Genomic DNA, 27,611 nt, shown 5'->3' on the forward strand with positions numbered 1-27,611 from the left:
GGAGTCTTTTCAAATCACAAAAACATGCTAAATTTGTTGCAGAACAAGGGACTGTTCTAAGGGTCTTACATTGAAGATCCTCAGCAATATCTGAAAAATTTCCTGTCGATATGTGTCACGCAAAGGCAACCTAATGTGACACCGAAAGCAATAAAGTTGTTACTGTTCCCATTATTGGTGACGGGAGAGGCTCATACTTGGCTTAATTCACTCCCCATAAACCCCATCAATACTTGGGAGGAATTAGTTAAGCAATTTGTGAACAAGTTATACCCACCCATTAAGACTTCCAAACAAACTGATGAGATATTGAGCTACATATAGAGACCAACAGAAATATTACAAGAAACGTGGGAAAGGTTCAAGGGTATGCTGGTTAAGTGTCCACATCATGGCATTCCAGATCAGATCTTGGGACAGAGGTTCTACATGGGATTGGCAGACAACTTAAAGGCCAATGTTGATGCTTCAACGGGTGGAGCATTTTTGAGCAAATTATTCAGAGAATGCAAAATTCTACTTGATAAAATGGCTCAAAACTCAGGATGGATGACAACAGACTCTATAATCATTCCTGTAGTACACTCTGTGGCTTTGGACCCAAACAACTCCATAGCCGAAAATATGGCCACTCTGATGACACAAATGAGTATCCTCACCAAAACAATCGATGAATCAGGCCAGAAGCAGCAGGTACACATAGTTGACGTGACTAATTGGGGCTTATGTACACCATGCATTAACCAACCATATGCATGCTCCTGGAGTGCGGAAAGTGACAACCGGCACTATCAGGAAGATATGAACTATGCGGCCAACTATGGAGGACAGAGGCAAGGTGATCAGAATTGGGGGAAACAGAATCAGCAATACAATAATAGCAGCAATCCTAGAACTATTCGACCACAGGGTCAAGTTGTGCCTTACCAAAGGCAACGGGGATACAACCAGCAAAATCAGCAGCTAGCTTATCAACAACCTCAACAACAGCAAATAGTGAGACAAGAAGATGGGTTGTCTGAAATTAAAGGAATGTTGTAACAACTGATCGGGGCCAATGGAAAAAGGAAAAAGAGAGTGGACTCACATGAATCAGCGATAAAAGTCATTGAGATTCAATTAGGACAGATTTTGATGGCTCTAAATAATCGTCCCCAAGGGACGTTACCGACCGACACACAAGTTAATCCAAAAGAGTAGGGCCCGAAACATCTTATGGCAGTGAGTCTAAGAAATGGTAGAGACCTAGATCTTGAGCAAGATATTAGTCGCGAAAGCCTACCAACTAAAACACTTGTGACAGTACCCATTGAGGTAGAAGATTCAACAAGGTTAACTGAGGTAACGGTACAACATGCACAAGAGGGCACACACAAAGAAAAAGAGGTTGCAAAGGGGACTGAGGTAGCACAAGAAATGATAGTAGCAGCAGTGCCTGAGCAAGATAAAATTCAAATCACAGGAAGGAAGCGACCTACAGCACCATTCCCACAGAGATTGGCCAAATATTAGAAGGATGAGTAATATAAGAAATTTATGGAGATGCAAAGCAAATCCAGGTGAAAATTCCACTAATTGATGCTTTGAGGGATATGCCTGGGTATGCCAAAATAATGAAGGATTTAATGTCTCACAAATTCGACTTCCAAGACTTGGCCACTGTTACACTAACCCATACCTGTAGTGCAGTAGTGACGAGACCCGTAGCTGAGAAGTTGTCAGACCCAGGGAGTTTCACAATCCCATGCACAATAGGCAGCTATGCTTTTGCTAAAGCATTGTGTGATTTGGGGGCAAGCATAAACTTGATGCCCTTGGCTATCCATAAAAGGTTAGGCATTGGAAGAGCCAGACCCACATCCATGTTACTACAGTTAGCCAAACGGACAGTGAAGAGGCCATCAGGTATCCTTGATGATGTACTAGTGCAGGTTGGAAAGTTTGTATTTCCAGCAGATTTTGTCATTCTAGACTACCGGGTTGACGAGGAGATTCCCATAATTTTGGGAAGACCATTCTTGGCCACTGGGAGAGCACTGATTGATTGTGAAACCGGAGAGCTAAAAATGAGACTGAATGATGAAAAGATAATATTCAATGTGCAGAAGTCTATGCGGGGACCAAGTGAATTTGCTAACTGCTCTCTCATAGAAACTGTGGATGTAATTTTGGAGGAGGAAGATGAAACTCTGAACGCTAAAGACCCTCTAGCAGCCTGTCTCACAAACTTAGAAGAAGTAAATGGAGAGGACTTGGCGGAGTGGGTGCTGGCTCCTGAAGGCCAAGGGTTCTAGAAAAGAGAGCTCGAAATTGAGTCTTTTCACTTAGAAGAAAGAAAGACTCCTCCAGCTAAGCCATCGATCGAAGAGCCACCACAGTTGGAACTAAAGTCGCTACCACCTCATCTCAGGTATGCTTTCTTGGGACCTAACTCAACTTTACCTGTTATTATCTCATCTGGTTTGTTAGATGTGCTGGAAAAAAAACTTTTGCAGGTATTGATAGAGTGCAAAACTGCAATTGGTTGGACCATTACAGACATTAAGGGTATCAGCCCAGCCTTCTATATGCATAACATTTTACGTGAAGATGGTCGCAAATCTTCCAGAGAACATCAAAGAAGGCTGAACTCCAACATGAAAGAAGTTGTGAAAAAGAAGGTGATAAAGTGGTTAGATACAGGGATAATTTTCCCCATCTCTGATAGCAACTAGATCAGCCCAGTCCAATGTGTGCCAAATAAAGGTGGAATGAATGCAGTGCAAAATGAGAACAACGAGTTGATATCAACAAGAACAGTTATGGGATGGCGAATTTGTATGGACTACAGAAGATTGAACAAGGCCACCTGAAAAGACCACTTTTCCTTGCCGTTCATTGATCAAATGCTAGATAGATTGGTTGGGAGGTCCTACTTCTGCTTTCTAGATGGATACTCGGGGTATAATCAGATCTCTATTGCCCTGGAAGATAGAGAGAAAACATCATTCACCTGTCCATATGGCATCTACGCTTTCCGGAGAATGTCGTTTAGCCTATTCAATGCACCCACCATATTTCAAAGGTGCATGATGGCCATCTTCACAGATTTGGTAGAAGACATAATGGAGGTCGTCATGGATGATTTCTCAGTGATGGGAGACTCATTCGATGATTTCCTAAAGAAACTGAAAAAAGTGCTAAAAAGATGTGTGGAGACTAATATGGTGCTCAATTGGGAAAAATGCCACTTCATGGTATAGTAAGGTATAGTCTTGGGGCACATAGTGTCAAGTAAGGGAATGGAGATGGATCGTGCAAAGGTTGATGTGATAGAAAAGCTACCACCACCCACTTCCGTCAAAGCAATAAGAAGTTTCCTTGGCCACGCCGGTTTCTACAGACGGTTTATAAAAGATTTATCCAAAATTGCTAACCCTTTGTGTAAACTGCTTGAAAACGATCACCCTTTTTTTGTTTTCTGATGACTGCAGGGTAGCATTTGAGGAGTTGAAGAAGAAACTGGTGACTATACCAATCATAGTGGCCCCCGACTGGGGGAAACCTTTCGAGCTGATGTGCGATGAAAGCGACCATGCTGTGGGAGCAATTCTTGAGCAGCGAAAAGATAAAGTCATGCATCCGATCTACTATGCAAGTGGAACCTTGAGCGGCGCCCAACTGAACTACACAGTGACAGAGAAAGAGATGCTAGCTGTGGTGTTCGCATTTGATAAATTCAGGTCATACCTGATAGACTCAAAGGTAATTGTTTACACTGATCATGCTGCCCTCGGGTACCTAATTGAGAAAAAGGACTCAAAGTCGCGCCTAATTCGATGGGTGCTACTGCTACAAGAGTTCGACTTGGAAATCCGGGACCGAAAGGGAACAGAATACCAAGTTGCTGATCATTTGTTTAGGATTGAAGGAGCGGAGAAGAAGGTTGAGGTGGAGGAGATCATGGAGACTTTCCCGGAGGAACAACTCTTAGCAATGAGCCTCGAGGATACACCATGGTATGTAGATATTGCAAATTACCTGGCAAGCGGTATTGTTCCCTATGACTTGTCTTCTGTGCAAAAGAAAAAGTTTTTTCGTGATTGTCGCATGTATTTCTGGGATGAACCATATTTGTTTAGGATTTGTCTTGATAACATGATCCGGAGATGCATTCCCGAGATAGATCAATCTTCTGTTTTGCAGGCATGTCATGCTTCACTGTATGGAGGGCATTTTGGAGGTGTAAGGACAACGGCTAAGGTGTTGGAGTCAGGTTTTTATTAGCCGGCGTTGTTTAAAGATGCACACTTCTGGGTGAAAAGTTGTGATGAGTGCCAACAGACGGGGAATATTTCCCGTCGACATAAAATGCCCATGAACCCAATTCAAGAGGTAAACGTATTTGATATATGGGGAATTGACTTTATGGGACCATTTGTCAGCTCATATAATAACAAGTACATACTTGTAGTGGTGGACTTTGTCTCGAAATGGGTAGAAGCCGTGGCACTTCCAACAAATGACGCGAAGGCAGTTATTGGTTTTCTGAGAAAGAACATCTTCACCCGATTTGGCTCTCCAAGAGCTATCATCAATGATAGGGGCACCCATTTCTGCAATCGAGCCTTTGCAAAGTTGTTGGAGAAATATAGTGTTCACCATAAAGTTGTTATTCTGTATCACCCACAAACAAGTGCGCAAGTCAAGGTGTCAAACAGAGAAATCAAGAGTGTTTTGACCAAAACTGTAAATGCTACTCGGACTGATTGGGCAAGAAAATTGGATGATGCGCTATGGGCTTACCGCACTGCATTCAAAACTCTGATTGGTATGTCGCCATATAAATTGGTGTTTGGAAAGGCATGTCACTTGCCAGTGGAGTTAGAGCATAAAGCCTTCTGGGCATTGCGACAATTAAATCTGGACGTGGTGGCTGCTGGAATTAGTAGAGTCACGGCGCCACATGAACTTGACGAGTAACGATACCATGCTTTTGAGAGTATGAGGTTATACAAGGAAAGAATGAAAAAAGGGTGCACGACAAAAACATTCGTGAGCGAAATTTTAAGCCGGGAGACAGGGTATTATTATTCATTTCGAGATTGAGGTTGTTTCGGGGAAAATTTAAGTCAAGATGGTCAGGAACATTTCGTGTGCTAGAGATTCATCCCACCGGAGCCGTAGAGATTGCTTCAGAAGATGGTTCTCGCAAGTTCAGAGTCAATGGGCACATGTTAAAACATTATTTGGGCATTGATGATATGAAAGTAGTGCCGGTGAATCATTTTCTAGAGCCACCAATGTTGAGCGAGCCTTAAGTCGATTTCATGCGTCGTGCCGCGACGTTAAATCAGTTGCTTCATGGGAGGCAACCCATTGTAATGTTGTATTCGTCACGCCGTGACATTAACTAAGGCGCTCGTTGGGAGGCAACCTAATTCGTAGTTAATCTTTAGTGTTGTTAGAATTTTTCTTTTCGTTTTTAGGTACTAACATGTTTGCAGGTAATTTCAGCAAGTCGTACAGTGCACTGTGCATCGCCTGGTCCCCAGCGAGTTGGGCCAGGCATTAGGTCTCGCGTCGCCTGATGGAAAGCTCGCGTGGGAGCTCGCCTCGCGAGAGAAAAAGCGAGGTGCATCTGGCGTGGGAGCTCGCCTCGTGAGGGGTGAGGCAAGGTGCATCTGGCATTAGGCCTCACGCCGCAATCCCAAAAGCTCGCATTGGAGCTCGAATCACGAGGGGTTAAGGCGAGAAGCAACCTCTCGTCGCCAGGTAAGTGCATTTTTTGGTTATTTTAATTATTCTTTCCTTATTTCTTTTAACCCCCTCCCTTAAAAATCTAACCTAAATGCCCAAACCTCATTGATCACAAAATACACTCAAGAACTCTGCAAAACCCCTTCCCTCACAACCCCATTGAAGACAAGCAATCTTCTGCTATTTCCTTCACTTGCAACAGCAATTCAAAGGCAAATCCCTCCTCTTAAACATCTAAGGTATGATTTCTATCTCCATTCTTTGGGCAATTTCGAGTTGGGTGAATGCATGACATTAGACACAAAATTTGGGGTTGTTCTTCATTGTAACAATGTATTTGTATGTCCCAACCCCATAAACCCCATAGGAATGGTGTTGATATTGTGAAAACAAGTGGTAGTATGGAAATCCCAAGCCGATTTGGGAGGGTGAGGCAATCCATCACCCCTACAAGCACTCACATGGCATTAGTGCATGCTAAGTGTTTGTTATAATGCCTCAAAGGCATTCTTTGTCCCCATTGGAGCCCGAGTCTCCGAGATTATCAGACTAGTGCTATGTAGTCGTGCACCACTTTAAAATCTTAAGTGTGTGGTGGCTCACCGGTAGCCCGATGCTTTGAAATTATAGGAAGAACCCATGTGTCATTGCTTTATTCTCATGCTAAGAAAATATGAGGTGAAGTCTGAGTAACCTCGAAAATTATGAAAAATCACGTGTTTAACTCTTAAGTGTGGGGTCGCAAGACCATGTTTTGAATGTTGTAATGCATCCTAAACTGATTAATGCTCACTTGTGTAGATAGAAACATGCCTCCAAGGAAGGACACCAGTAAAGGCAAAGCCACATCCACTGCTCTGTCTAAGGCTAAGGCTTCCTCCGCACCTCTACCAATGAAGAGAAAAGGGGGTGAAGCCACTTCAAGTCAAGTTGAAGGACTGCAACCCATGGCAGCTATAGCATTCACTTGTCCACAACCTCAAGGGCAGCGGGAGTTTTGACTCAAAATCATACCCCTCACATACTAAAGATTGGTACAGGCATTATAGGCCAAAACATGTACATCCAGAAGCTGCTATTCATGAGCGTCGCCTGCAAGCCAAGTACCAGGCGATTTGGAGAGGCATCTATGAGTTGGGGTTGAGTTATGTGTTCAAAAATATAGGAGAAATAAATCTTAATCTGGTTCGTGAATTCTATGTCGGGTTTGATCCAAAGGATCCTGAACAATTGGTGCCGATTCGTGGACGGTTGATAGATTTTTTAGCCACGGCAATATGTAATTTCTTAGGTGCTCCGGATGTTCCTCAGGAGCCATTTGACTACTTCATCGCCCATCCTACATATCGAGAGCTGAGACACACTCTTTGTGGTGTCAATTCTATGACAGCTTGGGTTCGGGATAAGAAAACAAATCGGCACAGGAAATTCCCCAAGAAGAAGATCAGGGAAAAGGCTCAAGTATGGCTGAAACTGATTAATACACGGCTCCTACCTTGCAATCATGACACGTTTATTAGCCGTGAGAGGACGTGTGTGCTATATTTCCTCATGACGGGTCAGAAGGTGAATGTGGGTAATTTGATCCGCTACCAGATGTCTCTAGTAAGAACTAGTAAGAGGATCGATCGAATGCCATTTGCAAATATGTTACTCAGTTCTTGAGGCACGAAGAGGTTGAGGAGGAAAAACCTTTTGATCACATCATTGATCAGCCCCAACGACTAATTGACATTACAAGTATCTGGGTTAAGGAGGAGGATGCGATTCTATCACTGACAGGTGCCAAGCGCAATGCTCGCGATGACAGCTTTATGGCACATTTATATGGGATGATGGACTTGCAACATCGGATCAGGGGACGGACGGCCACTACAGAGTAGAGGGCCATATTGGAGCAAGTATTCCCGCTCAATGCTCATGCTCAGCCGCTCGTTGGGCTTGGTGATGGATACAGACTCCCAGATGATGAGGATGTCAACACACCTGAGCAGTCCGAGGTCGAGCTGGAGCAGTCAGATGATGAGGATGAGGAGGAGGAGGATGAGGAAGAGCAATACAAGGAGTGGGCAGCCTCTGAGGAGGATGGCGATGACGCGGCTTGATCAGGGAGTTTTCCTACACCCTACTCATTGTTTTTCTTATTTTGTCAGTTTGTGAATGCACTGAGGACATTGCATGAGAAATAACTGTGGGGTGGTAACTTGTAAATAGTAGTCTTGTTTTAGTTAATATTTTTTTTCTTTTTGTTGTTATAATGTACTAATTTTGTTTTAGTTAGTGTCGTCTTAGCTCTCTAAAAACAATTGTGTAGTGTCGTCTTGCTAAGTAGAAAACAATTGGACTCTTCCTGACGATGGATCTCTTAGATAGTTTTCTTGAGGGAATAAAGTCTAAAGAAAAAAGAGATTTTCTTTATAGGTAGTGTAGTAATTCCCCCTTAGTTTTTCTTTGGACCGCAGTTCTTTTCCAAGGGTTTTAGTTGAACCGGGTGTAGTTAGTTTTAATTTTTAGGAGTAGAAACCACTGGGATATGAATTGAATTGCAGCGATATATATTGACGGTGTTATGCCTTGAGAATAGTGAGTACTTTGGTTGTGACGCTTAGGCTCAGTTTTTGACTCTAGTATAAGTACCTTAAATCATAGATTCTTATATTTGCTTAACTGCTTTGACTGGAGTGTCGTGCTAAAACCAATCATGAGTGAGTTATGTGCCATGTGCGTGTGAGGTTTGTATGTATTCTGTGCATTGCATTTTATGTCAAGAACTTGCCCCGTGTGTGTGCAAAGCGAAATAGTAGTCTTGTTCAGTCTTGGAAGTGATATAGGCGTTTCTTTGTTGAGCCAAATATATATAGTTGACCCACCTAAATGTTATGTAACGTAGTTAACCCCTTTGAGCCTATAATCCTTCTTCTTTGATAACCACATTACAAGACTTACCCTTTTGTTTGAATCGACCATATATTTGAATCTTGTCACCTCTCATGAGCACTTAAATTGTGATGAATTATGTAAATGTTAAAGTGTGGGGTGGTGGTTTGGCTTTTGAGTGGAACAAATGAAATAAGGATAAAGGTGCACCGTTTTGAAAAAAATATATCAATAAAAGCCACTTGGATTGAAGAAAATATATATATATATATATATATATATATATATATATATATGGTTGTATTGTATGAAAAATAATTCTTGATGATGGTGGCTAGTGATGTAATTGTGCTTAAAGAAGTATGGGGTATTATACATGGAAGTAAAGGTGGAGTTTTGGTTTGACATAAGTATGGTCTTGAGTGTTAAAGTATATGTATTAAAGTGCTTAAGGGAGGTGTAGTCACTCATATCCAAATGTATCCTACCCGACCCACAGCCTACCTTACAACCAATTAAAGTCCTACTTGATCCTAGACTGAATGAGCTCGATTAGTAGAGTATGACACTACGAGCAAGCCTATGGTGTATCATTTGTGGCATATGAATGTTATTTCTAAGAGCAAGTGAATTTTCCTATCTTGAGTTCTTACGTTCTTAAAACTCATTGTGTGTGGAACTAAGCTCTTTGTTGGGTGAGGGCACGTGATTCATAAAGGAAAGGTAATGTCATTGACCTCCATGTTAGAGTAAGTAAGTGCATTGTGAATAAGGCATGGTAATTGTGAGTCAAATTTTGAGGTAAGGATGTTACACTTTTGTGCTTAGTCTATTTAAAAGATTCATGGTGTGATGAGTTAAGGGAATTGCTTAAAAAGGTCGTATCTATAAGTGTAGTTGATTGCTCGAGGACGAGCAATGTTTAAGTGTGGGGTATTGATGTGTAGCTATAATTCCATATCTTAGTACATTAATTACCTTGCATTATATGTGCTTTAATGTTAAACTACACTTTATTTTCTCTTAATGGAGTCTATTTTATGTGTAGGTGAATTAGAGATGAAATTATAGCAAAAGGATGATTTAAAGAATAAAGTGTGCTTGAAAACTGTGGAAAGAATAAAGAATGCATTAAGCAGTGAAAAGATGAATAAGCTCGCGAGGCAACCCTTTGATCTCGCGTGGAAGCTGGCAATGCGAGCCTATGAGCTCGCGTAGGAGCAGAAATCGCGAAGGGTGAGGCGATCTCGAGCTCGCGTGGGAGCTGGCGCTGCACAGTGTTAGGCGAGGTTGATCTCGCGTGGAGCCTCGCGAGGCATGGTCTAAGGTGCGCTTACTCCAGATTTTGAAGGCTTATTTCATCTCCTGGTTTGACTAGGACTTGACCTATGTCATTTAGGTCTTTTTCTACACATATAAATAGACATAAAACACCACTTTTGGAGGAGTTTTACAACCGGAGGCAAGAATAGCTCGTGGAACACCAGTTAGGAGATAGAATCATCGATTTCTACATTCCTACATCTTTACTTTGTAATTTATTTATGCAAAATAGGTGTGATATTGTTACTATGAGTATGAGTGGCTAAACTCATAATCTAGGGTTTTGATGAAACCTATTGGAGGAGGATTTTCCTGTTACGTTAATATAGATTTGCCGTAGTATTTTCTCTATTTCTTCAACTACGTTATTATTGTGGTTGGTTGAAGAGCTCTCAATCGACTATGCCTAATTAGTGTGTATTACTCGGAAGAAAGTGAATATTTAGGTAGTTGTTGAACAACATCACTCCTAAAGTATATGAGGGATCAATACGAAGGGTTTAAAGGTGGGATTAGGAATAACGAAACCTTGGTGCGATCGAGTGAGCCGTACTTTGTGCCAGCTAGCATAATTTGGAAGAATATGTCTAGTAAATTATGATTGTTACTCAGGAGAGAATTACGACACTCAGAGCGCTCATGATCGGTAGAGAAAACTTAGGCAAATTTATAGGAAACATAGAGGAAAGGATTCCGACAATATGGGAAATTATAACCTTATATCATTCCAATTCTTGTCTACAACCGGTTCATAGTTAGTTATTAATTACTGTATTTTCATTACGTGATATTTAGTTAGTAAATATCCAATTTGTTATTTAAATATTCCTGAATATTGATTGCGCGAATTTGTGCGAGTCTAGTACCTGTGCTTAATAGGTTAATTCCCTGTGGGATTCAACTTCGGACTTGTTAACCGGATTATATTTGCAACGACCGCTTAGTCCTTTTTATAAGGCATAGTTGTGCATTATCAAGCGGTCGAAAGCTACCAAAGTAGCTTCTAGACATGCAGCGGAGGTAATCAAAGAAGCTCTGGGAGTGCGTAGCATAAAGAAATTGGGAAAAGGTAACACAGGACTGAAAACACCTAGTGGTACACCAATTAGGGGTATACGAGGTGTAGAGCCGGTGCCGGAACAGCAACGGATTACGTTATTGCAAACACCACCTACAGATGTAGGAGTGGTAATCCAAGGAAAAACCCTAAGCAATCAGCCGCTAACGGGATCCAAAGGAGGGGAAATCCAAATTGCTATACCAGGAGGTGAAGGTTCGTGCAAGAGGAGCTTATCAATTGAAGGACGAGCAATTGGCCTGTCTATTGACCCCGGGGGATTACAAATTGATGCGAGTAAAGCACAAAATAAGCTTCTTAATGCATAGCCAGGGGAGAAGAGGGACTGGGAAACACTCTTTAATAGGAACAAAATGGCAGAAAGGGGGATGAATCTTACATATATTGCCCCAATCATACAAGATGGAGAAAAGATCGTTGAGCTTAATAAAGAGGAAATTGAGAAAGGCAGTGCAAAATGGAGTCAAGCCCTAATCATATATGTCGTGTGAGAGGATCCGACTATTGGAGCCCTAGAAAGATTTATTGCTGCAACATGGAATTTTGCCCTAAAGCCAAAGGTATTTTACCATAATGATGGATACTTTGTAGTTCACTTTAATAGTTTGGAAGACAAAGATGTCGTTCTATGTTCTAAGCCATATACGATAAATAGCAAACCAATTATCATCAAACCTTGGGCACCTACGTTTAATTTTCATAGTGAAGTTTTGCAAACGATCCCTCTATAGGTGAAACTGCCGAACTTGCCTATGAGTTATTGGGAAAGAGAAATACTAAGCAGAATTGGAAGTGGGCTTGGAGTTCCTGTTTATGTAGTTGAATGCACGAAAAAAGTGGAAAAGATTTCATATGCTCGATTACTAGTGGAAATGGATGCTACTAGGCCTTTACCAAAGACTATTAAGGTCAAAGATCTGACGGGAGATGTTTATGACCAAGAGATAGTATATGATTAGGTACCGGAGTACTGTTATACTTGCTTACAGGCTGGGCATTCATGCAATCCGATTCAGAATAAGAAGCCACTTGTAGGGAAGCAAAGAGGTGGAGCTACAAAACCAAAGCAGCAGTGGGTGAGACGCACAGGAAACAATCAAGGGAATGAGGGGCAGAATGCACCAAAAATTCAAGGGGAAAAGGCAAAAGGGAAACAGATTGAGAGAAAGCAAAATGAGATAGAAGGAACAAGCAAAGAATCCAATGCTGAGGGTGATCAATTACAAGGAGTCCAATGGAAAATAATTCGAAACAAGTCAGCTACAAAGGGGAGCTATAATATAGGGCAGCAGAATAATTTTGGTAAAGGTAAAATGACTCCTACTGCACTAGTTAGGAGAGAGAAGCCTGTTAAAGTGGTGAATGGATTTGATCCTGTGAGTAGACCTAATATATTGCTTGAAGGAGAAGGGATGATAAATAACACAAGAATGAATGGAGGAAGACAATGGGAGGATGAAAATGATACGCATATGTTCATTCCCACACGAAGCTAGCTACATGGAATGTGAGAGATCTTAATAAGACCTATAAGCAAAAGGAGTTAAAGATGTTTATGAAGAATAATAATATAGTAATGATATCAATAATAGAGCATAGAGTCAAAGAAAGTAATGCTGCAGCAATTCTAAGGAAGATAGAGAATGGGTGGAGCTGGTGTCACAATTACAACCACAATAGGAGAGGCAGAATTTGGATAGTATGGGACCAAAATGCAATCAAATTTGATGTTGAGCAGACGACAGAATAGTTTATTCATGGAAAAGTTACAGTCTGTAATTTGGGCATGGAATTTCATTTTATAGTCGTGTATGGCTTGCACATAATAGAATACATGAGAGGGTTGTGGGAAGCTTTAAGGAGTATACAGAGTTCACAGCAGGGCCCTTGGCTTGCCATGGGTGATTATAATGCAGTATTACAGGTTGAAGATAGAAAATATGGAAATCATGTCACTGAGATAAAAACTAAGGATTTTAGTGACTATCTCTTTGATACTGGAGTGACTGAAATGAAATCAGTAGGAAGAGAGTATAATTGGACAAACACTCATATCTATACCAAAATTGACAAAGCACTGGTCAACTCAGAATGATGTATCAAATATCATCACTTGGAGGTTAACATCTTGAACCCAAAATTTTCAGATCATACCCCCTTATGTATCAAGTTTGAAGAAGAGATACATGGAGGACCTTGGCCTTTTCGATTCCTTAATTATTTAGATGAGCATAAAAATGTCCTACATGCAGTGGCAGCAGCGTGGAATCAAAGAAATAATGGTATTGGCATGAGTAAAGTCTGGCAGAAGCTGAAAGCAGCTAAACAGGAGATGAAGAAATTGAATCAAGTAGAATTTAATGGGGTAAGCGAGAAAGTGAGTCGACTAAGACAACAACTAGCAGACCTGCAAACTCAAATGAGGGGACCTGGGCATACATTATTTGATCAGGAAGGAGCACTAAAATCAGAGCTTGAGAAATGGAGCAATATTGAGGAAAGTATATTCTGTCAGAAAGCTCGAATACAGTGGCTAAAACTAGGAGACTTAAATAATGCTTTTTTCTTTGCTAACATGAAGAATAGGTTGGCACAAAACAAGATCAAGAATTTAATCAATGCTGACGGGAACATGGTTCAGGATCAAGGAGGTATAAAAAGTAAAGTACTGGGGCTCTATGGAAAGTTACTGGGATCTGCTGCTACCCAACTACCAGCTGTAAATCCCATGATTATGAAACAAGGAAGAGTACTGAGCAGAGAAAATCAATTAGCCCTCATTGCACTTGTAACTACACATGAAGTGGTCCAAGATCTCAAAGATATTGATGACATTAAAGCACCAGGGCGTGATGGTTTCAATGCATATTTCTTTAAATAAAACTTGGCATGTAGTAGGAGAAGAGATTACTAAGGCAGTGTTGCAATTATTTGACACAAGGGTCATGTATAAAACCCTCAACTGCACTACAATAACACTGATCCCAAAGGTACAAAATCCAGCTAGAAACTCTGAGTTTAGGTCCATCTCTTGCTATACGATATTGTACAAGATCATCTCTAAAATACTGACACATAAAATGCAAGATGTAATGAATGATGTTATTGATCCGGGCCAATTAGCCTTTGTACCATGGAGAGTGATCACAGACAATATTATAATGAGTCATGAATTAGTAAAGGGATATGGAAGGAAAGGGGTGTCACCTTGGTGCATGTTGAAGATAGATATTAGAAAGACCTACGACTCAGTTGAGTGGTGTTTTATAGAACAGATCCTCACTTATCTTTACTTTCCTACTAAATTTGTATAATGGGTGATGCATGTATAAGTTTGGTTTCATATTTAGTCATCATAAATGGGTACCCTACTGCCCCTTTCCCTGCCAAAAAGGGATTAAGGCAAGGGGACCCAATGTCTCTCTTTCTGGTTGTGTTAGACATGGAGTGCCTCACTAGAATCTTGAAGACACTAAAGAGGCAACATGATTTCAACTAACATACTAAGTGTGAAAGACTGAATATTGTACAGTTGAGTTTTGCAGACGACCTACTGTTATTTAGCAGTGGGGATGTAGTGTATGTAAATATGGTGTTTGATTATTTTCAAAAGTTCTCCAAAGCATCTGGTCTAGAGGAAAACATAGACAAAAGCTCCATTTATTTTGGAGGAGTGCATGAGGAAGAGTAGAACAATATAATACAGGTCCTAGGATTTGCAAAAGGAGAGATGCATTTTAGGTACCTAGGGGTTTCCCTGAGTACTAAAAGGACATCGGTTTTATAATACAAGCCATTTCTTGATAAGATTATAGGTAGAATCACTTCATAGACCTTAAAACTATGAAGCTATGTTGGTAGAGTACAGTTGATCAAATCTGTCCTCTTCTCGGTACAGGTGTTTTGGTCTCAGGTATTTATCTTGCCAAAGAAAATGGTGAAGGTAATTTAATCACTTTGTAGAAGATTTCTTTGGACATGGGGTGTAGACATGTCCAAGAAAGCATTAATAAGATGGACAAACTCTGTTGTCCCACGATAGCAGGAGGACTCAACTTCTTGGATGTGAGCACTTGGAACAAGGTTATCATTTGTAAAATGCTTTGGAATCTTTGTCGAAAGAAAGACAAGTTATGGGTCCAATGGATTCACAGCTACTATAAAAAAGATGGACCTATTTGGAATGAACGAGCAACACAGGCTTCATGGGTGGTGAGAAAAATATTGAAGGCTAAGGAAACTTATACAAATGTAGGTTATATGGAGGATGATGTACAGTACATGCAACAGTTCTCTACGAAGGTGATTTATAATAAATTGAGAGGGGAGTTTCCTAAGGTTAAATGGAGACGGTTTATATGCAACAATCAAGGGTCACATAGATGGATTTTTATATTATATCTGGCTTTGAATAACAGACAACTCACGCGAGACAGATTGGCACAATGGAAGCAACTTGGGGATTTAAGGTGTATGTTATGTCAAGCAGCGCTAGAGATCATTGAACATCTATTTTTCGAATGTACAGTATCAGCTGCTATATGGAATATGATTCTGCATTGGCAAGGTTTGGCTAGGCAGCCTATGACTTGGCAAGTTGAGAAGGAATGGACTATAAAACAGGGAAAAGGGAAAACTGCTGAAGCTCATATTTACAGATGGCGTTGGCAGCAACTATATATGCTATATGGATAGAAAGGAGTATGAGAATATTCCAAGGAAAGAGTAAAGCAATGATGAGTATAGTAAGGCACATTATCCAGGAGGTATATTGTCGAAGCACCTCATGTGTTAGGCTACGAAGGAAGATGACTAAGTTGGATTTTTACCCTTAAAATTGTATGTAGAATAGCACAGCAATAGGGATAGAAGTATTAGAATGAGATGAAGATGCAGGTTTGGGGCCATTTGTTCAAACCTGCTATGGATTTTGTTTGATCTGCTTGTGCATATTTACTTGGTAAATAAAGAAAATTTAGTTACCAAAAAAAAATATGGCAATAACTTTTTTATGTACTAAGTAGTAAGTACCATTTCAACAATTTTCTAAACCTAATATGGCAGATTTGCATATTCTTTTTAATTAAAATTCCTTATTCCACAAGAATAGAAAGAAAAAATATATCAAAAATAAGCAATATTAATTAAGTAAAGAAAAAATTTACTAAGTATTACTATTTCATCAATTTTCTAAACCTAATAATATACTATGACAGATTCCATATTCTTTATTACTTTCAATTCCTTATTCCACAAGAATTGAAAGAGCAACGTAACCTCGGCACATAAACCCTATTCCTTATTACACAAGAATTCGAATTAAATAAACACTATTTATATCCATACACACCAATTACCACCTATACAACATTAATTTTCTTCTTCTTCTCTTATTCATAAATTTTAGCCAATATGTCTTCAGCAAAAAAGATGTTGATTCTTAAATCTTCGGACGGGCAAGAGTTTGAGGTGGAAGAAGATGTTGCTGTTCAAGCACAAACAATCAAGAACATGGTGGTAGATGGCTGCGCTGATAGCGCGATTCCATTGCCCGTCGTAAGCAGCAAAATCTTAGCCAAAGTTATCGAATACTGGAAAAAACACGCTAATGTGACAGCGGACTTTAACAGTGTGCGCGAGTTGAAAGAATTGAACGATGAATTTTTGAAAGAAGTTGAAGAAGATTTAGAGATGTTGTTTGGTTTAATTCTTGCAGCTAATTATTTAGAGACAAAACAGCTTTTGGATTTATTGTGTGAAAAGGTTGCAAATATGATGAAAGGAAAAAGTCCAGAAGAAATACGTAAGAAATTTGGTATAATAAATGATTATACCCCTGAGGAAGAAGAGGAAGTTCGTAGAGAGAATGCTTGGGCTTTTGAGTAATTTTTATTTTTATTTGTATGGGCTGCTATTTAGGTTAATTCTTTTTATATTTCTATTTTTTTCCCTTGTCTGCTTTTTTTTTTCTTTTAATTATTTTCGGCGTTAGTGTAATTCAATGTTTGTCTAGAAAAGTAGTTCTTAATTTGTCTCCTTTGTTTGTTAAAATACATAAAGTTTCAATTTTGTTACAATTGTTTAACTTTTAATTCGTAAAGTTAAGATTTTTAATTTGGATGGTTTGAGTTCTTTTACTTAATTAAATTAGATTTATGCTCGATTGCTGAAAAGAAAAATATAACGAGTAACGAACTAGTATTGTTTTGATGTAACCAAAAAGATTTTTCTTACATTAAATATAATGAGAAACAACATATATTACTTTGGCTTTTATTTCTACTATCAATTGTTGGATCTGATTTCAAGGACTGGAGCTATCTAAGCTGTAGAATGAGTTAGTATTAATATGGTCATGGTCATGATCATGGTCATCATCGCTCAAAAGAGCCTTTCTAGCCGCATCTAAATGGACATTCATATCCATATGTTTATATGCAGGTGCATCCAAATCCTAATATGTAAAATCTATTGGGGAATCCCCTACTCGAACGAGCTAAATTTAGTATAGTGGGTCTTGTTCCGGCACGCAAAAAATTCTTTTTAAAAGGCATCTCGACAAAAGAGGACAAAGAGGACTAAGGACCATAAGGCGAGCGCCAAAAACACAAACATGTATGATAAGGGGTGTGGGAACATACAAGCCACCACTTTTACCATATATGGGTCCGGACGACCCAAGAGCAGGGGTCTGGGGACAACCAGGTCATCACTTTTACTATATATAGGTCCGGACGACCCAAGAGCCCAATCGAAAAATTAGTCAAAGTGCATCTAACCTAATCCATACATTATGATTATAAAAAACATATATAGTCATCGAAGAGGCAAGGTTGAACTAAATATATATTTGCAATCATATCTATATCTATCTATCTATCTATATTTTATTATAAAAGTATGAATGTTTCACGCTAAATATTGAACGACTAAAATATCCCTAAAATATCGATCGACTTTTATACCCTTTTAGTCTTATTTTACTATATTTTTATTGGTTTTTTGGTAATTTAAAAAATATCATAGTTAGTTTCTAGAATAACAAGGATTCGTAATATAAAGTCAAATTTATTTTGGTTCGAGACATAAACTCAAGTTAATTCCAAAAAGAATTCATATCCTTAGTAGTTGAATTAGAGTTACTTTGCAGGTAGACCAAGTACGAATTTGAATAGGAAGCGCACATTACACGACAAGAGTGGGTTGCTCAAGTGGTGAGCACCCTCCACTTCCAACCAATAGGTTATGAGTTCGAGTCACCCAAAGAGCAAGAGTGTCACAACCCGAAATTCCCACCGTCGGGACCGTGATGGCACCTAACATTCCACTTACTAGGCAAGACGACATTAGAGAATTATTAAGCCAATCCTTATTCAATTCATTAAATAACAGCAAAATGGAATACAACGAGTGCGGGAAAATATAAAAATTTCATTAATTACTACCACCCGGATCTGGAGTCACAACTCACGAGCACTATGATTTACTACAAACAGAGTGTGAAAAGGGAAAATAAACTATTTTGAAGTAAGAAACAGTAAATGATAAAACTAGGAAGAGACTCCAGGGTCTGCGGACGCCAGCAGATCTACCTTGGGTCTCAAGACTACAAAAATCCAAGCTGCTAAGCCTCACGATCATCTAGGACCGGTACCAAAGTCTGCACAAGAAGTGCAGATGTAGTATCAGTACAACCGACCCCATGTACTGGTAAGTGTCGAGCCTAACCTCGACGAAGTAGTGACGAGGTTATGACAAGACACTCACATAATAAACCTGTACAGATAACAGTATATGTACAAGAAAACAACAATAACAGCTAAATATGTATTATTGGGAGGGGGACATGCTAAATGAGCACAGGATATAGGAGATACATCGGAAATGATAACAAGAAAGTCAACATGCTTTTAACTAGTGAAAACAACTAAACACAATGAAGAAAATTGTACGGGATCACCCTTTGCGCTTTTACTCTCAGCCTCACAATATAAATCAATAGATACGGCACGGCATCACCCTTCGTGCATTAACTCTCATAACGTGGAACGACATCACCCTTCGTGCATTAACACTCACAATATGGAATGGCATCACCCTTCGTGCATTAACACTCATAATATGGCATGACATCACCCTTCGTGCATTAACACTCACAATATGGCACGACATCACCCTTCGTGCATTAACACCCACAATATGACACGGCATCACCCTTCGTGCATTAACACTATCCCTTACCATAATGCAATGAACAAATAACAAAAGGAAGATAGAATAACAAGTACATGCCTTACTTCAATATTTGGTTCCACAATACAAACCTCAACTTCGAAATCAATACTCAATTATCACCAGAAAATCCGTAAACATGATAAGAACTATCAATTTAACAATACTACTCTAAACATGGATAACATGAATAAAGGAAGCTATAATCGCAAGAAACCAAGCCCCCACCCGCATGCTTTAACCCGACTATAACGCATAAGTACTCGTCACCTCACATATACGTTGTTTCCCAACACCTATACATGTAGCAAATACACAAACAAGTTATATTCCATCAAGTCAGGGTTAGACACAATACTTACCTCGCTCCAAAGGCCACTCAATGCTCAATTAACGTTTTCCTCTAGAATTCACCTCCAAACCACTCGTATCTATCCACAAACGACTCAATAATATCAAATATTACTAAAGAAATCAATTACAATGCATAAATTTAGATTCCCGAAACTTTCCCCAAAAAGTCAAAAATTGACCCTGGGTCCGCTTGGTCAAAACCCGAGGTTCGGACCAAAATCCATTCACCCATTCACCCCCGAGCCCGATTATATAATTTACTTCGAAATTCGACCTCAATTCGAGGTCTAAATTCCAATTATGTAAAATCTCTAATTCTACCCAAACCCCCAATTTTCACCGTGAAATTCTAGATTTTAGGTTGAAAACTCATGAAATGAAATGGGTAATTGAAAGAAATTAGGTTGCAATCATTTACCAACAAATTGGGGAAGAAAATCTTTTACGAAAATCGCCTCTAGGTCTTCTAGTTTTGAAATTTTTGAAAGAATGGCAAAATCCCGTAATTGGGACTGTTTTAAGTCACTAGCGTCAGGTGTTCATCGCGTTCGCGTGAAACGTGACTCGTTCGTGAAGAGCATGGCCTAACTGGCTTACGCGATCGCGAGTAACTCCACGTGTTCGCGAAGGTCTAGCCTGCCTCACCTCCGCGTTCGCGAGACAGGGCTCGCGTTCGCGTAAAGTTACCTCAACTCCCTGCCCCAGATATCTAACATTACGCGTTCGCGTGTGGCTGGTCGCGTTCGCGTAGAGCAGGCCCCCCACATTCACGACCAAACTTTCGCGTTCGCGTACAAAAAAAAGTCCCCCAGCCCATTTTGCCCTTCTTGATCGCGGGAGTATATTCGCGACTGCGAAGAAGGAAACACCAGAAACCAGCATAAGTGAAAACCAACAAACTTTTAAGTTCAAATCATCCCGTAGCCTATCTGAAACTCAGCCGAACCCTCGGGGCTCTAAACCAAAAGTGCATACAAATCCAAAAACATCATACAAACTTACTCGGGTGATCAAATCGCTAAAACAACACCTAGAACTACGAATCGGATACCAAATCAAATGAAATTTTCAAGAAAACTTTAAAACTTCTATTTTCACAACTGAACGTCTGAATCACGTCAAATCAACTCCATTTCTCACTAAATTCGACAGACAAGTCATAAATATTATAGTGGACATGTATTGGGATCCAAAACCAAAATACGGACCCGGTATCAACAAAACCAAACATCAGTAAATTCTTAAAATCATTAAACTTTCAACTTTTAATTTTCCATCATAATTCTTAAAATCAATTATGGCGTATCGAACCAGGTCCCAAATTACGATACGGACCTATCGGGACTGTCAAATCATGGAACCGGGTCCGTTTACTCAAAACGTTGAGAAAAGTCAACTCAAATGGTTTTCAAAGCAATATTTCATATTTTCAGAGTTTTTAACATAAAAGCTTTCCAGAAACACGCTCGGACTGCGCACGCAACTCGATGAGGGTAAAAATAAGATTTTTAAGGCTTCTGGTCATAGAATTAAGTTTTAAAATATAATATGACCTATCGGGTCATCACGTTCTCTACCTCTAAAATAATCGTTCATTCTCGAACAGACATAGAAAAGTACCTGGGGTGGTAAAAAGATGTGGATATCTACTCCGTGTGTCCGACTTGAACTCCCAAGTAGATGCCTCAACGGGCTGACCTCTCTACTGCACTCGAACTGAAGGATAACTCTTAGACCTTAGCTGTCAAACCTGCTGGGCTAGAATAGCCACCGGCTCCTCCTCGTTAGTTAAATCCTTGTCCAACTGGACATAGCTGAAATCTAACACGGGATGGATCGTCTTGATACTTCCGGAGCAGGGACATATGGAATACCGGATGAACAACTGCTAAACTAGGCGGCAATGTGAGTCTGTAAGCCACCTCGCCCACTCTCTCCAGAATCTCAAAAGCCAGATATACCTAGGCTCAACTTGCCCTTCTTTCCGAATCTCATTACACCCTTCATGGGTGATACCCGAAGCAACACTCTCTCTCCGACCATGAATGCAACATCATGAACTCTACGGTCAGCATAACTCTTCCGCCTGGACTGAGCTGTCTGAATACAATCCTGAATAATCTTGACCTCATCCAAGGCATCATGTACTAGATTTGTACCCAACAACCGAGCCTTCCCCGGCTCGAACCACCCAACTGGCGACCGGCACCACCTACCGTATAATACCTTATAGGGAGCCATCTGAATGCTTGACTGGTAGTTGTTGTTGTAGGTGAACTCTGCAAGGGGCAAGAACTAATCCCATGATCCTCCGAAGTCTATAACACATGCGCAGAGCGTATCCTCCAAGATCCGAATAGTGCACTCGGACTGCCCGTCCGTATGAGGATGAAACGTTGTGCTCAACTCAACCCACGTGCCCAACTCTCCAAAAGTGCGAGGTGAATTGCGTACCTCGATCAGAATTTATAGACACAGGCATACCGTGGAGACGGACGATCTCGCGAATGTAAATCTGTGCCAACCGCTCCGAAGAATAGGTAACTGCCACAGGAATGAAATGCGCTGACTTCGTCAGTCTGTCCACAATGACCCAAACTGCATCAAACTTCCTCTGAGTCCGTGGGAGTCCAACAACGAAATCCATAGTGATACACTCCCACTTCCACTCAGAAATCTCTATCTTCTGAAGCAAACCACCAGGTCTCTGATGCTCATACTTTTCTTGCTGACAATTTAGACACCAGGCTACATAAGCAACTATATCCTTCTTCATCCTACTCCACCAATAATACTGTCGCAAGTCCTGATACATCTTGGAGGCGCCCGGATGAATAGAATATCAGGAACTGTGAGCCTTCTCAAGAATCATCTCACGAAGTCCATCTACATTAGGAACACAAACACGACCCTGCATGCTCAAAACTTCGTCATCTCCAATAGTAACCTGCTTGGTACCACCGTGCCGCACTGTGTCCCTAAGGACTAACAAATGAGGGTTGTCATACTGTCGATCTTTGATACGCTCAAACCAGGAAGACCGAGCGACTGTACAAGCTAGAACATGGTTGCGCTCTGAAATATCCAGCCTCACAAACTGGTTGGCCAAAGTCTGAACATCGTATGCAAGCTTCCTCTCACCGACTGGAATGAACGCAAGGCTGCCCATACTCGCTGCCTTTCTACTCAAAGCGTCGGCCACCACATTGGCCTTCCCGGGGTGGTACAAAATAGTGATATCATAGTTTTTCAATAGCTCCAACCACCTTCTCTGCCTCAAATTGAGGTCCTTTTGCTTGAACAAATACTGAATGCTCCAATGATCCGTGAAAACCTCACACGACACACCGTAAAGATAGTGCCTCCAAATCTTCAGCGCATTAACAATGGCTACCAACTCTAAGTCATGGACATGACAATTCTTCTCATGAACCTTCAACTACTGCGACGCATACGCAATCACCCTGCCCTCCTGCATCAATACCGCACCAAGCCCAATACGGGACGCATCACAATATACTGTATAAGATCCTGAACTTGTGGGCAACACCAACATCAGCGTTGTAGTCAAAGCAGTCTTGAGCTTCTGAAAGCTCACCTCACACTCGTCTGACCATTTGAACGGGGCACCCTTCTAGGTCAACCTGGTCAGTGGGGCTGCTATAGATGAAAACCCCTCCACAAATCGACGGTAATAGTCCGCCAAACCCAAAAAACTCCTGATCTCCGTAGCTGAAGTGGGTCTAGGCTAGTTCTGAACTGCCTCAATCTTCTTAGGATCTACCTAAATGCCCTCTATTGATACAACGTGCCCCAAGAAAGCGACTGAATCCAACCAAAACTCACACTTTGAAAATTTAGCATACAACTGACTGGCTCTCAGAGCCTAAAGTACAATCCTGAGATGCTGCTCATGCTCCTCTCAACTGCGGGAGTAGATCAGGATATCATCAATAAACACGATCACAAAGGAATCCAGATAGGGCTTGAACACCCTGTTCATCAAATCCATAAACGTTGTTGGGGCATTTATCATCCCAAATGACATCACTAGAAACTCATAATGTCCGTACCAAGTCCGAAAAGCTATCTTAGAGACATCGGATGCCCTAATCCTCAACTGATGGTAGCCAAATCTCAAATCAATCTTCGAAAACACCTTGGCACCCTGAAGCTGATCAAATAAATCATCAATCCTCGGCAATGGATACTTGTTTTTTATGGTGATTTTGTTCAACTCTCGATAATCTATGCACATCCTCATCGACCCATCCTTCTTCTTCACAAACAACATAGGTGCACCCTAGGGCGAGACACTAGGTCTAATGAAGCCCTTATGAAGCAAGTCTTGCAACTGTTCCTTCAATTCTTTCAACTCTGGCGGGGCCATACGGTATGGCAGAATAGAAATGGGCTGAGTGCCCGGAGCCAAGTCAATATAAAAATCAATATCCCTGTCGGGTGGTATCCCCGGCAGGTCTGTAGGAAACACCTCTGGAAACTCACTAACAACTGGCACTGAATCCATTGAAGGAACCTCCGTACTAGAATCGCGGATATAAGCCAAATAAGCTAGACACCCCTTCTTGACCATATGCTGAGCCTTCACATAAGAGATAACCCTGCTAGTAGAATATCCAGAAGTCCCTCTCCACTCTAATCGAGGCAACCCCGGCAAGGCTAAGGTCACCATCTTGGCGTGACAATGTAATATAGCATGATAAGGAGACAACCAATCCATACCCAAAATGACATCAAAATCGACCATATCAAGAAGTAGAAGATCTATACGAGTCTCAAGACTCCTAATGGTGACCACATACAAACGATAAACATGATCTATAACAATAGCATCTCCCACAGGTGTGTACACATACACATGAGCACTCAAAGAATCACGAGGCACAACCAAATATGAAGCAAAATAGGATGACACATAGTAATAAGTAGAATCCGGATCAAATAGAACTGAAGCATCTCTACTACAAAATGAAACAGTACTTGTGATAACGGCATCAGATGACTCAGTCTCAGGCCTGACTGGAAAAGCATAACATCGGGGATGGGCCCCACTACTCTGAACTACATCTCTAGGATGGCCTCTAGCTAGCTGGCCTCCATCTCTAATGGCTAAACCTCAACTTCTAACAGTCTGGACTCTACCTTTGGCTGTCTGACCCCTGCCTCTGGCTGGCTGAGCAGGCGGTGTAGCAACTGGTGCCGGAACTATGGCACAAGAACCCTGATGTTGTGAGTTGCCCGATGCCCGAGGGCAAAATCTAACAATGTGCCTCGGATCACCACAAGTATAACAGGACCTCGGTTATTATGACTGCTGACCCTAAAACTGACCTTGTCGGCCTGAGTAACCACCTTAAAAACTCTGGAGCGGAGGTGCACTAATAGGAGTTGGTGGGGCACTATAGGGGAGCTGGTCAGAATAGGGCATATGAGGGACACACCATCTGAGGCACCGTGGGATGCCTGGAGTACTGAATGAAATGGCCTAGGAGGATGGCCTCTACCAAAAGTACCCTTGCCTCCAGATGAGGAACCGTTGAATCCCCCGGAATAACGTGGTCTCTTGTCATACCCTTGACCTCCCTGAGCAAGAACAGTCTTGACTCGCCTAGTGACATTGGTAGCCGCTTGAAAAGAAATCTCACTCCCAGTCTCCTTAGCCATCTGCAATCTGATAGGCTGAGCAAGTCCATCAATAAACCTCCCTACCCTCTCTCTCTCTCTCTCTCTCTCTGTAGGAAGCAGAAGAAGAGCATGACGGGCCAAATACACAAAACGGGTCTCATACTGAGTAACAGTCATACTGCCCTACTAGAGACGCTCGAACTGACGACGGTGCTACTCTCTTAGTGTGACAGGGAGAAACTTCTCTAGAAAGAGCTGAGAGAACTGGTCCCAAGTAAGAGTAGGCGACCCCGCTGGTCTGGTCAACAAATAATCTCTCCACCATTTCTTGGCGGAACCAGTCATCTGAAATGCAGCAAAATCAACCCCATTGGTCTCCACTATACCTATGTTCCGTAGCACCTCATGACATCTGTCAAGATAATCCTATGGGTCCTCAGAAGGTGCACCACTGAAATGAACTGGAAAGAGCTTGGTAAACCTGTCCAATCTCCACAAAGCCTCAAAAGACATAACTGACCCATCACCGGTCTGTGCCGCCACAACCGACTGAACTACTCCGACTGGATGAGCGACTGGAGTCTGATACTAGGGAGCCATCTGCTCCGGAGTGTGAGTAGCAAGAGTCTGGGCTCCTCCTCCAGCCTGAGAGACGGCTGGTGCCATGGTAAATACACCAATCTGGGCCACACTCTCCATAAGACCCACCAAACGGACCAAAGCGTCCTGAAGCACTAGGGTGGCAATGAGCCCCTCCGGGACCTGATCTGGTCCGACAGGCACAGCCTGGGCTGGAACCTCCTCATCAAACTCTACCTGAGGCTCCACCGATGGTCCTGCTGCTCGAGCTCTAGGCTGATCCTTGCCCCTGCCTCAGCCTCGACCTCTGCCCCTCGTAGGAGCTTCCACTGGAGGCTCTGGCTGCTGCTTGGTTGAAGATGCGGTACGTGTTCTTGCCATCTGTGAGAGAATAAGAGTAGAAGAGTTCAATTAGCATTGTGAGTACAAAATTGCACAACAAAGAAGAATAGAAGTGAAATTTGTTCCTAAACTTCATAGCCTATGGGAGATAAGTGCAGACGTCTCCGTACCGATACCCCAGACTCTACTAAGCACGCTTGTGAATTGTGAGACCTAGAAAACCTAGTGCTCTGATACGAACATGTCACGACCCGGAATTCCCACCGTCGGGACCGTGATGGCGCCTAACATTCCACTTGCTAGGCAAGCCGACATTAGAGAATTATTAAGCCAATCCTTATTCAATTCAGTAATAACAGCAAATAAGCAAAAATGGAATACGGCGAGTGCGAAATAATATAAAAACTTCATTAATTACTACCACCCGGATCTGGAGTCACCACTCACGAGCTACTATGATTTACTACAAACAGAGTCTGAAAAGGGAAAATACATTATTTTGAAGTAAGAAACAGTAAATGATAAAACTAGAAAGAGACTTCAGGGTCTGCGGACGCCAGCAGATCTACCTTGGGTCTCCTGACAGCAAAAATCCAAGCTGCTAAGCCTTACGATCAGCTAGGAACAGTACCAAAATCTGCACAAGAAGTGCAGATGTAGTATCAGTACAACCGACCCCATGTACTGGTAAGTGTCGAGCCTAACCTCGACGAAGTAGTGACGAGGCTATGACAAGACACTCATATAATAAACTTGTGCAGATAATAGTATATGTACAAGAAAACAACAATAATAGCCAAACATGTATTATTGGGAGGGGGGCATACTAAGGGGGCACAGGATATAGGAGATACAACGAAAATGATAACCAGAACAGTCAACATACTTTTAACCAGTGAAAACAACTAAACACAATGAAGAAAATGGCACGACATCACCCTTCGTACTTTTACTCTTAGTCTCACAATATAAATCAATAGATACGACACGGCATCACCCGTCCTGCATTAACTCTCGTAATGTGGCACGGCATCACCGTTCATGCATTAACACTCACAATGTGGCACGGCATCACTCTTCGTGCATTAACACTCATAATATGGCACGACATTACCCTTTGTGCATTAACACTAACAATATGGCACGGCATCACCCTTCGTGCATTAATACTCTCCCTTACTTCAATATTTGGCTCCACAATACCAACCTAAACTTCGAAATCAATACTCAATTATCACCAGAAAATTTGTAAACATGATAAGAACAATCAATTTAACAATACTAGTCTAAACATGGATAACATGAATAAAGGAAGTTTTAATCGCAAGAAACCAATCCCCCACCCGCATGCTTTAACCCGACTATAATGTATAAGTACTCGTCACTTTACATATACATTATTTCCGAACACCTATACATGTAGCAAATAGACAAACAAGTC

At 41.3% G+C, this 27,611-nt stretch overlaps 4 protein-coding genes and 1 non-coding gene across 5 annotated transcripts; 3 read left to right on the top strand and 2 right to left on the bottom strand.

Moving 5' to 3' along the window:
* Window positions 1–291: 291 nt before the first annotated feature.
* On the bottom strand, window positions 292–398 carry LOC117281634 (small nucleolar RNA R71). Its single transcript, XR_004512257.1, has one exon. It is a non-coding gene; the product is annotated as a small nucleolar RNA R71 (small nucleolar RNA).
* Window positions 399–12,851: 12,453 nt separating this feature from the next.
* LOC138891863 (uncharacterized) lies at window positions 12,852–13,898 on the top strand. The gene is made up of 2 exons (XM_070175545.1): window positions 12,852–13,097; window positions 13,188–13,898. Exons 1-2 carry the CDS (start codon window positions 12,852–12,854, stop codon window positions 13,896–13,898), a joined length of 957 nt encoding a protein of 318 aa, XP_070031646.1.
* Window positions 13,899–14,995: 1,097 nt separating this feature from the next.
* On the top strand, window positions 14,996–15,712 carry LOC138891864 (uncharacterized). Its single transcript, XM_070175546.1, has one exon. The coding sequence runs from the start codon at window positions 14,996–14,998 to the stop codon at window positions 15,710–15,712; it is 717 nt and encodes a 238-aa protein (XP_070031647.1).
* Window positions 15,713–16,425: 713 nt separating this feature from the next.
* Window positions 16,426–17,252, top strand: LOC104116875 (SKP1-like protein 1). The gene has a single exon (XM_009627826.4). The coding sequence runs from the start codon at window positions 16,430–16,432 to the stop codon at window positions 16,901–16,903; it is 474 nt and encodes a 157-aa protein (XP_009626121.1). The 5' UTR covers window positions 16,426–16,429; the 3' UTR covers window positions 16,904–17,252.
* A 5,193-nt stretch (window positions 17,253–22,445) lies between these two features.
* Window positions 22,446–22,772, bottom strand: LOC138891865 (uncharacterized). The gene has a single exon (XM_070175547.1). It carries the CDS (start codon window positions 22,770–22,772, stop codon window positions 22,446–22,448), a length of 327 nt encoding a protein of 108 aa, XP_070031648.1.
* Window positions 22,773–27,611: the final 4,839 nt, after the last annotated feature.

This window comes from Nicotiana tomentosiformis, chromosome 5, assembly GCF_000390325.3.
Source record: "Nicotiana tomentosiformis chromosome 5, ASM39032v3, whole genome shotgun sequence".
Taxonomy (NCBI): domain Eukaryota; kingdom Viridiplantae; phylum Streptophyta; class Magnoliopsida; order Solanales; family Solanaceae; genus Nicotiana; species Nicotiana tomentosiformis.